The following is a 14,566-nucleotide window of genomic DNA, read 5'->3' as shown; positions in this document are numbered from 1 at the left end:
CACATTATCTTTCCTCCGCCCTTTCCTCACTCCTCATGCCACTGCCATTCTCGTCCATAATCTTGTTATCTCTCGAATTGATTACTGTAACTCACTATTATTTGGCCTTACACAAAAATCCATCAACAAGCTCCAACGTGTCCAGAATTCTGCTGCCCGTATTATTACTAGGACTTCCTCTACCCACCACATCTCCCCAATCCTGAAGCAGCTTCACTGGCTCCTGGTTAAATTTCGCATTCATTTTAAAATAATCCTTTATACATTTAAGGCTATTCATTCTCTCTCTCCACCATACCTCTCCGATTTAGTACAGATGTACTTCCCATCCCGGTGCCTCAGATCTTCATCTTCTCTTTCTCTCTCCGTTCCTTCCGCTCGCCTGATTACAATGGGGGGCAGGGCTTTTAGTTGCTCTGCCCCTCGACTTTGGAATTCCTTACCCCCTGACCTCAGAAACATTACTTCATTCCCTCTTTTTAAGTCCACCCTCAAAACTCATCTGTTTAAAATTGCTTATGTTTAAACCACTGTATGCTCTTAACTTTTATCTGTTATTTTTATTATTGTGTATATTTTCAGTTTTTGTGTTTTTATCTGTTGTACAGTGTCCTTGGGTGCTTTGAAAGGTGCTATTTTTAAATAAAATGTATTATTATTATTATTATTATTATAGTGATGTGCGATACCACTGATTTCCTTTCCGATCCAATACCAAGTAAAATTCAGGGTGGTATCGACGTTACTGATCCGATACCGTGACTTTGTACAAAAACTTATTTTATTTATTGTATCTTTTATTGTATCTCAAATTATAGCATCATAATGATTACAGGACATCAGATTACTTGTTCTTCAGCACCTGTCCACTTCTCCTTTTCAGTTCACCTCAGCATAAGCTCGTCATATTCTGTGATATGATTTACTCTGAGGTGTTTGGCAAGGTTAGTGGTGTGGCCACAACACCTCACTTTTTTGCCACATGTATCGCAAACCACGTCTCGGCTGTTTGTGGATGTAAAATACGTCCGCACATGACTCCATTTACGCTCAGCCATTGTTGTGAGTGCGCACACCAAGGGGCTGCGACACATTTATACAGCCGTATTTCGCACATGACTATGAAAGGCGGAAGAGGAAGTAGTTCCTTCGAATGCAGACAATGTTATAGTTTCCTTCCACTGTGTTCCTGTTAATTATAAACTACAAATTTACCCTAAATTACTAAAATATCGATATTTTAATGTAAGAATTGATTCTAGAACATAAATGACTGGTATCGGAGGAATTGATATTTTAGTATCAATCCGCACATCACTAGTAGCCTACAGTAGCCTACAGCTCTGTGGAGAGGAGGCACCATAGACATCTTATGGGAGGCACTCTTGGGTTGTTTAGCCTGTGATATGATACATTGCTAAACTAACCCAAAAACAGTAGTCTAGTCTAAGTATCAAATTACAATTAAAAGAATCATAAAGAATACAAGGATTATGACTGAGCAGAAGTGTTACTTAGGCTATTGATAATAATAATTTCTTATAGGTTTCTCTACAATAGGCTGCAAATAGCCTGAATGATTAAAAAACCGACAATGTCATTATAATTGTATATCTTTATATAGCCTATAAATAGAGAAGTAACCTCTCAGGTTCACAATGACATATATACCTGAATTTGCATAATTTCATGAATGTTAAAGGTAGGTCCGTTGCAGGCCTACAGTATAAACTTGTAAAGTGACTTACATATAATTCCTGTATTTTTAAAAACAACTGACTAAAACTATCGTTTTTACAATATTTGCATGTCAAATTAACATAATTGTTTTGTATTGAGTATTAAAGTATTTCACTGTTTTTGTTCCCAATATTTGTAGTTTTAACAAATAAATTTGATCATAATCACACATTGATGTTGTAAATATAACAAAAACATTCTGTTTAATAGTTTACAAAAGTTCACTGTGATTGAAACAGAAAAACTTTCTTTTGGGGTTTACTATACATTTATGTAGGGATTTTACATGGTTTTTATATCAATTTTTACAGTGTACTATTTCTGTGTGAGGACTGTGGTGTGCAGGATAATCTGTGTTGTTGCAGTGTTGCTATAACAACTCAGATATAATGACTCAGTGGAAGATGATTATGATAACAACCTTGAGAATCTGTGGAAGTCTGTGTAACCATGGATTCTTTGGTGGGGGAGGCTTAATTTTCACCCCAGTCTCAGAAAAAAATGTGTCTGAAAAACATGTGAACTATGTCCTTCATTAATTAACGCTGTCACTTGTTATTTCTTTAGAGGACAGATAGCAGGGAGCTACAGGACACCCTGAAGTAAAACTGAAGGCCACAATAACGACCTAATATAGACCATAACAAACTTGAACAATAAAAGGGACAAACTGAATATTAACCACAAACTTCTTCCTGTCCTTACACGGCCATCTAAATTGGCTCTGAAAAAACAACAAGAACATTTATTTCATCACTAGTGAAACATCCTTTTGGATATGTGTCAGGAATAGACCAATTTTGATCACAAATTTCATTCTCCCTATTTTATTTCCAGTTTAGGCTAAGAGCTATGATGTATGGTTTGCAGACAGTGGCACTGACAAAAAGAGAGGAGGCCGAGCTTGAGGTGGCAGAGTTAGTGATGTCGAAGTTTTCATTGGAAGTGACCAGAATGGACAAGAATAGAAATGAGTGCATCAGAATGTACGTTTATGCCACAGGCATCACAGATTTGTGAATTTCTGATGCTAAGCCAGACAGCATCTCTTGAGATGTGTGAATACCACAACTGAGGTGAAACAATCTTTTCACCAAGTAATCAACAGATGAAGGAGGATATCTAACGCTTTATACTCTTTTGTAATTAAAAGCAGCTTTTATACAAATTTCCAGAATAAAAGAGCAACATTCAGTACTCATAAAAGTAGCAACCATACATTTGAAGGTATAACATAAACCCTGTAAGACTTGCTATGATCACTTTAATATTACTTTAATATAGAAATACTGTGTTAACAGTGAGTTATGAAGTAATGAAGACATATTTCATTACAGGAAATGATGCAATGTAATTAATTAGTCCTTTTTACATGATATAGGAACAGAATCTACAGCGACTGCATAAAGCACAGTGCTCTAAGGCAGATATAAGTGATGATGTGATATTTCACCTGCTAGGATTTTATGTTTATGTAGACTATATGGTTAGAAATAAATAGTTTAAGATAGGTGCAAATGTGCACAAAAAAAGAGTGTGAGAAAGCCCGGCGGGCACAGGCTGAAGTTCTGGTTAAAGCAAAATAAAAGTAAATATTTTCTGAAAATGAAAAATGAGAAATGCCATCATAGAGTGCTCCATCAAAACACAGCTGAGTTCTTTTTGTTTTTATTTTGTGCACATTGCACTGAAAATACCATCAAGATTTACTCTCAATGTATTCTTGAATTAATATTACTTTTGCTCCATGGTTCATCACGCATGCATGTGTACACACAACTTTAACAATTACTGCCTCCTGTTTGTTTTTCAATTGGATCCCATAGAGCCTTCACTGACAGAACAGAAGAGACTTGAGCACTAGAGCACTAAAAACCAATAGGCTTGTTTTTTAGTTATGTAATTATATATTAAGGTATTTTTTCTGAATTAACAATTTAAAAACATAAGCCTATTTTAAGATAATTTTGAACTTCCTAGAAAAATGAATCGTTACCCACAGATTCTATAAAAGATGAGCCTTTTTTCTTTTTAACTGTGCTCTCATTTTCAGTTTGTTCAAAAAGTGAATGAGAACAATAAAAACTTCTTCTTTTTTTATCACTGAGCTTTTCATCAAGTTTTCTTATTGTTTAGGGACATAGGGAACCTATCATTGCTCAATCTAATAAATGAAATAGATATGAATTTTGCATAAAATCATAAAAGTTTGAAATTCAAGGGAAATTATTAATAATAACTTACCAGTGGGTATTCAAAATCTGGATTTCCCACCATATCTATCCTTCTCCTTCATGCTAACTGCTGGGTATTAAAAGTTAGAAGGTCCACCCTAGCAAGCTAGGTTAGCTAACTATACTCAGCTGTTTGGCTGAAACACATAGACATATACTTGCTAATTGATGATTAGTACTCCCCAAAATGGGACTTCTCAGATAGTCTACATAGTTACAAAGCTGACTCTTAACTCTTGAAGATAGCTACTAGCTAAAGATGTCGATCAAAGTGCTACTAGCTAACTAGCTTCGAACTTTAAACCTCAACAAAATCCAAACACGTGTGTTTCAAAAATAAAGTAAAATAAATCCTGTACAGTTTTGGTCAACTACCCACTGAGCATTTTAAAAATGTGTCTATTATTGATTGGAATTGTATAAATTTTAAAACCAGCTGGAATAGCTGGGTTTGGCTCTTTGCTGATAGCTTCATTTCAATAAGGCGAGGTCATTAGAAAGAGATTTACATGATTTATTGATGTACAGACTTTAGATTAGAGGTTTTAGAGGTATTTTGTGGTTAGACTCTGATGGCCCATCTCAGCAGTGATAGGGTGATAGAGCAGGACCCCCCACAGTCTAGATGCTGTTGATGGAGCCTGAGTGATAAAAGGTGGTGATGGGGAGGAGGGGGGTAGCAGAAGGTGTCTGCAAAGGGAAATGAGAGGTTCACAGTGAGATTTAAGCTATGTGGCGTGCATGCTTATTGGCCTGAAGGAGGCCTGGAGAAAAATGATTGGACTAGACTAGTGACACAAACAGCTTCACAGCTTGGAAAGCAAAAGTGATGTGAAGCTTAGATTCAAGAGTCCGCTACAGATGTGAGACCATAGATCTTCCTTATAAAACTTAAGCTTAATTTCATTTCTAGGTGCTGGAGTTTGATGCTTGCTTTCTACCCATAGGCTCCTTATTAGATTTAGGGCCACAGAGGCAAACACATACAGCTCTAGTATAAACTGTGCATAACCTTCACCATCATTTACCAATGCCTTACAGTCTGCCATGGTACAAATCTTTTTCCACAGTGATCCTCGTGGTATTGTTAGATGGTGTCATTTTATGTTCTCATCCTGTTAAACTGTATGTTTTAATGCTAATGACACAGTCTAGTATTTGATTCATTAGCATTGGCTTTTAAATGCGCACCTGGGGTAAAGGTTTTGGTACTTTGTACTAATTCATTTTCCGAGAACCTCAGATTTTAGATATGTGTAACCTTTAAAGGATAACACATTTTCTGTTTGACTGGGTGAAGTAAAGACAAGCTGGTCCTACATGAGGAACCTGAACAGCTGGGACTTAATGATCTGGATATGATGCTTGAAACAAAAATAACACAGCGGAGTCCAGTCATGGCTTTTGCATCCAGTATCATCACTTGTGGCCACCTTCTGTATTCTTCTATCACCTCTCTTTCCTCATGTTTCACTTCCTTCTGCTCCATATGGCTCATTCTGTCTGAACTAAAAATTGAATGTTTGGGGATTTTGAGGAATTTGTAATAATTGTTTAGATTGTTTGTGAATTAATCCTGTAGGAATCTGCCATGTCTGTAAAAGGACATGGACATTGTGCCAAGCCCTCCTGAGATAATATTAGCTCTGCGCAAACTGGAATCTCTCCAATTTGGGGCATTTTTTCCTTTGAACTATTCATTTGTTTTCTCTTTCTTCTGCCTCCTTCCTGATGGAAAGTTATGCTAGTAATGCTGGATTGGTAGTGATAAATAAGGGGTAGGCCACGGTCTCGGGTGCACAGCAGGAAGAGCCATCAAAGAAAAAAAAAAAAAGCAAAATATTGAAAGATGATAAGTTCATGGCAGACATTCTGGTGTCTTTTAACATTGTGAACAATGTTGCTGGTAACAAGAAAATAGATCATTTCCAATTAATATTTTATATTATAGAATAAAACAAGCCAACTTTCAATAAAGCAAAACAAAATACATTTTATCACTAAACCTATGTAAAATATGGCTTTATATCCTCTCCACAGTCACCTGAGCCATCCCAGTCTCTGCCATTTGTTATTGGAAACCAGCTGATCTTATAGGATATCTTGCAACATTTTGGTAGTACATTAAAGACGGACATCACATAACATCAAAGTTAGCTGAATGTACCGTATTTTTCAGACCATAAGGCGCACCGGATTATAAGGCGCATTAAGCGAAACAAAACAGTCAGATAAGTCAAACTTTACTCAATTCATTCTTCTTGCTTCCCCCACTTCAGAAGTACTATTGATTCATTAATGTTGAATTCTCTCGCAGCTGCTCTATTCCCTTGTTGTTCAATCAATCAAAGCTTTATTCGTCACATGCAGGTTGCCCTGCAGTGAAATGGGACCCCCCCCCCCCCCCCCCCCGACCTTACACACATAACACAGACATTACATGGGGTTACAAGTCGGAGATCGGTAGCGTTACAGAAAAACACTGAAATGTACACAACAACGGGAAGGTACAAGAGGAAAAAAGAGACCTCTACTCATGCTGTGCTTCCATGGTAGGACAGCACGAGAACAGGAAACAAAAAAAACTCCTCTGCACAAAAAAGCACATGAATGTCCACAGCACAACTTTGTGAAAGACATGACAAGCCACAGGATTGGGTGGGGGGTGAGGAGTAATACGAAGCGAACACTAAGACAGTGTCCTTCGCCCTGCCAGGCTAAGTAAACAGTCTTCCAGCCAACCCAGGTGGCCTTGCATGGGATGGGAAGAATAGTCATGACACAGTCATTATCAGGGAGTGTTTGTTCAGCTCCGCCCTTGGGCCTGCAGCTGGCGCCATGGTGGTGTCCGCATTATGATGTTGATTTTGTTGATTTTTCTTTTATGCAAGCAGCTCAAGAGAATTTCAAGCTGCTCTTTAACACTCTGGTCTCTCAATCTCCCGTTGAAGAGCCGCGAGCCTCCCCATGATGGTATCAAACTTCTGTTCCGTGGTGTTGCAAAATATAATGCAGTATATTAATGACCAACCTCGTATTGTGGATGGATTATCTCAGTTGTTCTCCTGACTGAAGTTTGGTCTGTTTATAGCATCCTGCCATATGATTGCATTTGTCTCTAACCACGCTAACTTTTATCGAGTGGAAAAAAGTTCATCCTGAGTTTTTGACCCAGATCACTCCGCGAGGCTCCCGACAACAGTAGCCGTAATGCTCCTACAATCCATCAAGCGTTGCGGCTTGGTAGCTTACCAAAGTTGTACTTAAACATTTTTTGACCGATTTTTGAGCACTGTGTACCACATAAAAACAGGTTGAGGTCAGTAAGCACAACCAGAATTCATACATAAGGCGCACCGAATTATAAGGTGCACTGTCAATTTCTGAGAAAACTAAAGGATTTTAAGCATGCCTTATAGTGCGGAAAATACGGTAGCAATAAGGAGTTATTTAAATATGCCTTTCAGTGGGTTTTCAATGACTTAGTCAGGGGATATAATGATAGTGATCCAAATAGCATATCCTTTAACTGCTGTGACTTTCCCCCCCACAAAGTTTAGTGGAGATCCCATACCACATATCCACAGATCCATATACCCATAGTATAGCTTCGACCCAAAAGCCAATCTATGAGGAGCCATTTGGAAAAGCCAAGATGAGACAACACTCCGGATAGTACAACCTTTCTGATTGTGTAAAGAAGAAATAAGGACACTTCCTGATGATAGACACGGTTGTTCGTAATTTGGCTGCCATCCTATAAATGTTACAAGAGCAGACAGACACTTAAAGCTCCACTTCATGGACTCCAAAGTCATGACCTTCAACTACAGGGAGAGCAGTAAATGATAATTGATGTGTGACTCATATCGAGGGGAAGAGGAAATCAAATTAAACACACATTTCTTTAGTCAAGTAAAAAAAGTCAACCGGCTGAAAAGCTTTACCAGTAGTAGTTCACGGTCGGTTTCATGGAAGAAAAAGAGCATTGAAAGTGAACTGAAAGAGATTTTTCTTTTTAATCGTTGGTTTCATTTAGCTAGACATCAGTCATTCGTAGAGTCACGCAGTAGTGGTGCAAATGACAAATGGGGCCAGTGACAGAAAAATAGTTTCAATTTAAATTTCTAAATGTAAAAAGATGATGTATTCAACTTTCAGTTGCCCTTATTTACGTTTTTCAATAGTGTCCTTGAACCTTTTCTCACAAATGATCCAGCACCGTCTCAAGTGCTTGGAGGAGATTCTAGGAGACAGGCAGCTACTCCTGGAGACCTGGACAAGGCTTTAGAAGGTCCTTAACACATCGGCAGGACTGGAATGTTGCCTGACATAAATCCAACAGAGCACCTCTTGGACATTTAGTTTCGCTCTATCTGGCGCCGTCAAGTAGCTCAGTGATGCCCTGGTTCAAACATGCAAGCAGATCCTCTTTGACACCATCTGTCGTCTCATTATGATAATACCCCAACGTTTTCAGGCATGTATACAAGGACACATACAAACTACTGAGTGAAATTTCAGTAGCATGAACAAGCCCAATGTTTCATTTTTTCACTCTGATTTTCTGTCTTTCTCTGAATTCAGCCCTCTGTAGGTTGATAACTTTCATTTCCATCAAACAGCGTGACATCCCTTCATCCCTAAGACATTACCCAGCCCATATCAGTATAGATATCCAGCATGAGTTTTTCCATTTCACATATCGATCAAAGACATCCTGTAAATATCAGCGGTGAAAGTTTGAGGATAGAAATTTTGTGCAACAGGCTGATGAGTTGGTGACTGGGAATGTCTGCTGCAGCTGACTGAAGATACGATGGAAACTGTTTGCTGTGAAACTGGGTGTTGTTGTTTTGCCTTGAAACAGCCTTTGAGTGCAGCAGTCATTGATTTATTATATTGGTTTATGTCTTTGTGTCTGTCAGTCAACAAAGATGACTAATATGATTTTGGAAATGTTGTTTTTGGATTATGTATTCTGAAATCAGGAACAGAACTTTGATGTTTTTGTGATTTATCAAACACACAAAACATGTTCCCTCTGTTCAGTTTTTTCCTGATCATGCTGAGGATGCAGTGTGTGGATTTGTATTAGCACTAAGAAGCAATATAATATCAGTTGACTAAAAAATTAGATTTTGGCTAATACAGTTAGTGTGCAAAGCATGAAATACGTCTCAGTCAGCTCTCACAGTTACAGGCTTGGTTCGGCACAGTAATGATGACTGATGACCAGTGTTGGTCAAGTTACTTGAAAAAAGTAATCAGTAATTAATTACTGATTACTTCCCCAAAAAGGTAATCCCGTTACTTTATTGATTACTTGTTTTCAAAAGTAATTAATTACTTAGTTACTTTTTAAAAACACGATTTACAACCTGAATAGGTGATAAAGAGATAGATCTTTAAGCCCAATTCTACTTTTTCTGCATAATCCATCATACAAAATGTAATCAAATGGAAAAGTCCCTTTTTAAAACTTGTTTTATTAGTTTTAACCTTTTAACTTTATGCATCACGCAAAAATTTAATTCTATGCAACATTCTCTGACTGGAAGAAATTTGTTTAATATTTAAACCTATTTTCTGCACATTCCAGCACCTTTTGCTCTATTTTCACCTGTAAAGCAGGAGTAGGGTAGGCGGAGGTTTACCCTGGTGTAGGTGTGCCGCAGCAGTCAGTGGAAGAATCCGCGAGTTTCTCTGTGAGTTTCCCATTACGTCGTAGCTACTCGGTGCTTGCTTGGAATTTTAGGGGGTTTTTTTCGCTGTAAAAAGAAGTTTTCTTCCCACGCACAACGGACACTAATGTTTTTGTCACTTTTTATGGAATCAAACTCAAAATAAGGTCAGTACTTCCACACTTTAAACGCTGCATGCTCATACTCTCTCCCGCACTCGATATATGATCCATTGTTGATCTGCACACAGCTGTTGTCACGAACGTCGCACTCGCTTACTCACTGTCATGAGACATTCTCGCAAAAAAATCACGGTTTTAGTAACGCAGCGTTCCTACGGGAAAGTAACGGTAATCTAATTACCGTTTTTGCAATAGTAATCCCTTACTTTACTCGTTACTTGAAAAAAGTAATCGGATTACAGTAACGCATTACTTGTAACGCGTTACTGCCCATCTCTGCTGATGACATTCTGCAGTTTGCATCTTTTGCAATTATCTGAATTAAGAGGATAATTATGGGCTTCATGCAGCTTCCTATGGCTCTCTTTCTTTTTATTAAGATAACATAACTTAACTAAAGTCGATGAATGCCAGCACCTGCAGTAATGCTGTGAAATCATTATTGCTGACACCTGAACGTCCTGTCTGTTTGTGTGAGGACTAAGAAAAGTAAGCATGGCATCCAGGGAATGTGATTGGAGGTCATATTTTGTCATCACTTGTATGAATTATTCAATCTTACTTGTTATGTGTCCTCTGTGAATATTTTCTAAAGTAAGCAGAGTGAGGAAAATTAAGTTTTCACAGTTTGTTCTTTTTTCCTTTTTTTTTTAAATCAGGTAAAATGTCACCACATTTCTTGGTAATAAAAAAGAGATATTAAGGATTAGAAAGTGTGACGGTATTTTCATGTAAAGTTTTTGCTTCAGTGAACTAAGAAAAATGACAGTATTGTTTACAGGTTTCTGGTTTTCAAGGACAACATTGCTTTTTCCAGAGAGTGCACGAGAGATTTGATGCGACTTCTCTGACTGCTGCATCCTGTTATCACAGCAGCACAGCTGTTTAAGCTCTTCGCCACTGACACCTGTATCTCCAGACCATTGCTCTCATGTGGAGTTGTTATAAAGTGGGCCGTGCACTGCAGCTACTGAAAGCCTTCTCTATTTCAGAATCTACCATTTAGACCAATGATTAACTATATATAGCAAATTGTTCAGACTTCCTGTGGCACACAGTCCCCTTCCTACTGGGTGAAAGTGGAAGATGTGAAAACTCTGTGATTTTCTGAAACAGTTAGGGGTAAACTTTATTTGTCGCAGACTTGTGTGTGTATATAAACAGAAGCCAGCAAAGAAGTTCAGTCAGCCAACTTGAGCTGAGCCATGTCATCAAAAGCCACAGCCCCCCCCAGAGGCAGAGGCTGCCTCAAGATTAATATGTATAAACAAAAGGTCTCTGTTTTGGTTAATGCCAAGATTATTTTTATTTTCCCTGTTCATGACCACAGTCTTCTTAGCAATGCATAAGGCAGTGAGAACCATGTGTTCATCTCCACAGTGACATCATCTAGGTCACTTAACAAGCAAACGAAAGGTGAGGCTGAACATTTCAGACTCTTCGATAAGTCTTCACATATCTGGCACCAAAACCTGTGAACAGGTGGACAGAACCAAAGAGGGTGGATGTAATTGTAGGCAAATTGCTTTGACCATGTGAGCAGGTGTTAGATGACACAAAACCAATCCTGGACAACCACTGACCTGACTTTATGCAGGATTCTGTATTGAATTAATTGTAGATTGGTCATTTTAAAGGTTTTTAAGCATTTCTGAGGCCAGAAGTTGTGGTCTAAGCTGACTGATAGATTTCACAATAGAAGGGATATTGATTCATCTATTTTTGAGTGTCCTGTATCTTTTAGACAGTAATGTGGGGGGTTTGAAATTAAGGAATTGCACCACACCTGTTTGTAGTTTGACTTGATTTTGCTTAAATGCCTTTTTTTAAACTCTTTTATTAGACTATCGATAGTCCAAAAATATATTCTTGTTAATCTCATATTCTAATATTCTTCTGCCAAATGGATAAAAGTCTATTACTTTGAATATACGTTCCAAGTATTTAATTCCTTAACAACCCTAATCTGGGACGTTTGTCATATTATTGTGTTGTAAGATGTCAGGGTTGTTCCAGATGGGTAAACGTCTTGATGCATGTACTCATTTTTTTGTGTTTGATGACAACTAAAGACAATTTCTGAATGATGTATAGTATTATTTCACAAAATTGCAAATACAGCAGTCCCTCGCTGTGACAAGGGACCGCTATAATGGCCTCGCTGTTTCACTGATTTTTTTTGTGCAATTTTGCATGTTTTTTGTTTTTTTTGTTTTGTTTTTACAGCACATTGTGTTCTGAGTCCTTTTGTCCGTAGACCATTGTCAGTCAATCTCATGCCGTCTCTCCTGTACAGTACAGAATGCATTCAGCTTCTCAAATTTACATAAATCTTTGATCGCTAGCAGTGTGACTCTGAAGTGCTGTACTGTATGTTTGTTTTCTTCCCAACAAACCCAACAATGTCAATGAAACATTTTGCACCATCAAAGGCACCTACGGGTTATTTTTAGAATGTAACTCCCGCGATAATCGAGGGACCACTGTATAACTACATACTTTTCAGAAATTTTCACTAGTAACATCGAGATTTTTTTAAAAATTAATCTGCTCTAAATCATAGAATTTTGATTGTAAGAAAGACCAATGAAAATTACTTTCAAACATCGCCTCAGACATTGTTCTGTGGGAAAAAAGGCCTGAAATGTTGGTCAGCTGAGTATTTTTCAAAACACATTGAAAAGTAAACATATAAAGCTAAAATTTTAGCTTCATGTGTATTAGCTATACCCATTAGCCGATGCTGTTACAGAAAGGCGCTTCCGCTTTGCGGGCCATATTTTACGCCTACCCCCTCATCGCCCAGCTAAGATTGCCATGACATGGCGTCCACGCACTGGCAAGCGAAAGCAAGGCCGACCAAAGACCACATGGCGTCGAACATTCATGGACGATCTGAGAACTGTCGACATTGCCTGGGACGAAGCTGAAGCAGTCGCTGCTGACCGACATTGATGGAGATCACTAACTGCCCAATGCGCCGCCCGGCGTAGGAGGAACTAAGTGCTAAGTAAGTAAGTATTAGCTATATGTTCAAACTCTTTTGCAAATCTGAGAAGATCGACAATAAGGCCTGTGATTTAAAATGGAATGACCCATTTGCTTATCGGAATACTCTGAGATTATGCTATGCATCCAAATGGTACATTGCACTGAATTGAAATGCACATCTGCACTCAGGTCCAAATTAACAATGATACGACCGCATGTACATTAGTCACAAGCTCAGTATTACCTGTGATGAGGTTGTCCACCAGTGTTGTAGGGATGCAGAAGATCCCCACCAGCAGGTCACTGATAGCCAGGTTGAGGATGAAGAGGTTGGTGACCGTGCGCATACGACGGTTTTCCAGTACGATGAGACACACCAGGATGTTACCCACCATACACAGCAGAAAGATGAAGGAGTAAGCCAGGGTGTAGATGGCAGCCACATACAGAGAGTGCTGATAGTAAGGGGAAAAGGTAATGTTGGTGACATTGGATACACCATCTAGGCTGGTGTTTAAAACAATGGATGTAATGTTTGAGCCCTCAAGTGCCATCTCGTCTTCGTCCACAATGTCCAGAATATCCATCCTTGATATCAGTCAACACTGCAGAGGAAATAAAATGGCAACAAGCAGAGAAAAATTTAAGTTAGAACAAAGAGAAGTAGAGGTGTTGCAGGCTTTGTTCAGACATATGACAACTTTTCAATACCAGCTGCAACAGTACATTGGCAGGGGTTCATCTTCTCCAATGATGCAAGCATCACTAAAACCAGTTAATTTAAAGTGAATGCCATTCATGTCAAGCATCTAATACATAATATTTGTCATACTGTAAGAGTCTGTTACAGATGCCAATGCATCAGAATGTAGGATAGTGTTAGAAGCTCTGCTCTTGAGTAAAGAGTTAAACAAAACAAATCTTTTTCCTGTGCTTTGGGATTTCTCAGCTACTCGTGTCTTCTTCAGAGATGCTTTTAATTTGCACCTTCTTGTCACTCGCTTTCATATAAGTTTCCTGTGTGTGTGGAGGAAAAAATGGTGATAATAGCAAACTAAAATTGTAAAATTACAAAGTGTGTTGTTAGTAAATCACAGTTTTACTTGACACCAAGAGTTTTATTTTCATAAAGTAGGTGAAGATACAGTGGTTTCAACCAAAAAAGAAGGGCTCACTGCCTTACAAGCAACTGTGTGACTGTCCTCATCTCTACACTTAACCATGTATATGTATTGCTATTTTGAGGTAGGTATTAGCAATACAGTACAGTGAGGAGTGTTGCATATATCTATAGTGTGTTTGTTCCCTTCATGATTTATTTGTTTTGTGTTTGTCACACTAAAATGTTTCGGATTGACAAACAAATGTAAAAATTAGACAAAGATAAACACTAAATTAAGGTTTTCATTATTAAGGGGGGAAATTCAAACCTACATTAACCTGTGTGAAAAAACAGCTAAAAGGGTCTCCACAATTCAGGGGGGAAAATGCACAAAGATCAACAAAATGAACTGGCACCAGAATGATGGGAAGAGAAAAGTATGGAGTAGGTGATGCAGCATTCTGCATCATCTATAAAATATCTTATGGCATGTATGGCTGCCAGTGGAACCAGGTCATTAGGGTTTATTGATAATTTGACTGCTGATAGAAGAAGCAGGATTTGGCTGTCAAACACGGAGGACAGCACTTCAGAGCAAATGGATAATGACCCAAAACACAGGGTGTCTTGTTG

General features: G+C 38.3%; 1 protein-coding gene across 1 annotated transcript in view; it reads right to left on the bottom strand.

Moving 5' to 3' along the window:
* The window catches only part of npffr1l2 (neuropeptide FF receptor 1 like 2), a 33,727-nt gene extending 20,309 nt beyond the window's left edge, over window positions 1-13,418 (bottom strand). Inside the window, exon 1 of the mRNA XM_035910650.2 lies at window positions 13,076-13,418. Within this exon, the coding sequence (XP_035766543.1) occupies window positions 13,076-13,418 (343 nt within the window). The remainder of the gene's footprint in view (window positions 1-13,075) is intronic.
* Between the last annotated feature and the right edge of the window lie 1,148 nt (window positions 13,419-14,566).

The sequence above is a fragment of the Neolamprologus brichardi genome, chromosome 12, assembly GCF_056152115.1.
Source record: "Neolamprologus brichardi isolate AB-2024 chromosome 12, ASM5615211v1, whole genome shotgun sequence".
Lineage (NCBI taxonomy): Eukaryota > Metazoa > Chordata > Actinopteri > Cichliformes > Cichlidae > Neolamprologus > Neolamprologus brichardi.
The sequence above is the reverse complement of the archived record's forward strand: the minus strand, read 5'-3'. Positions and strand labels throughout refer to the sequence as shown.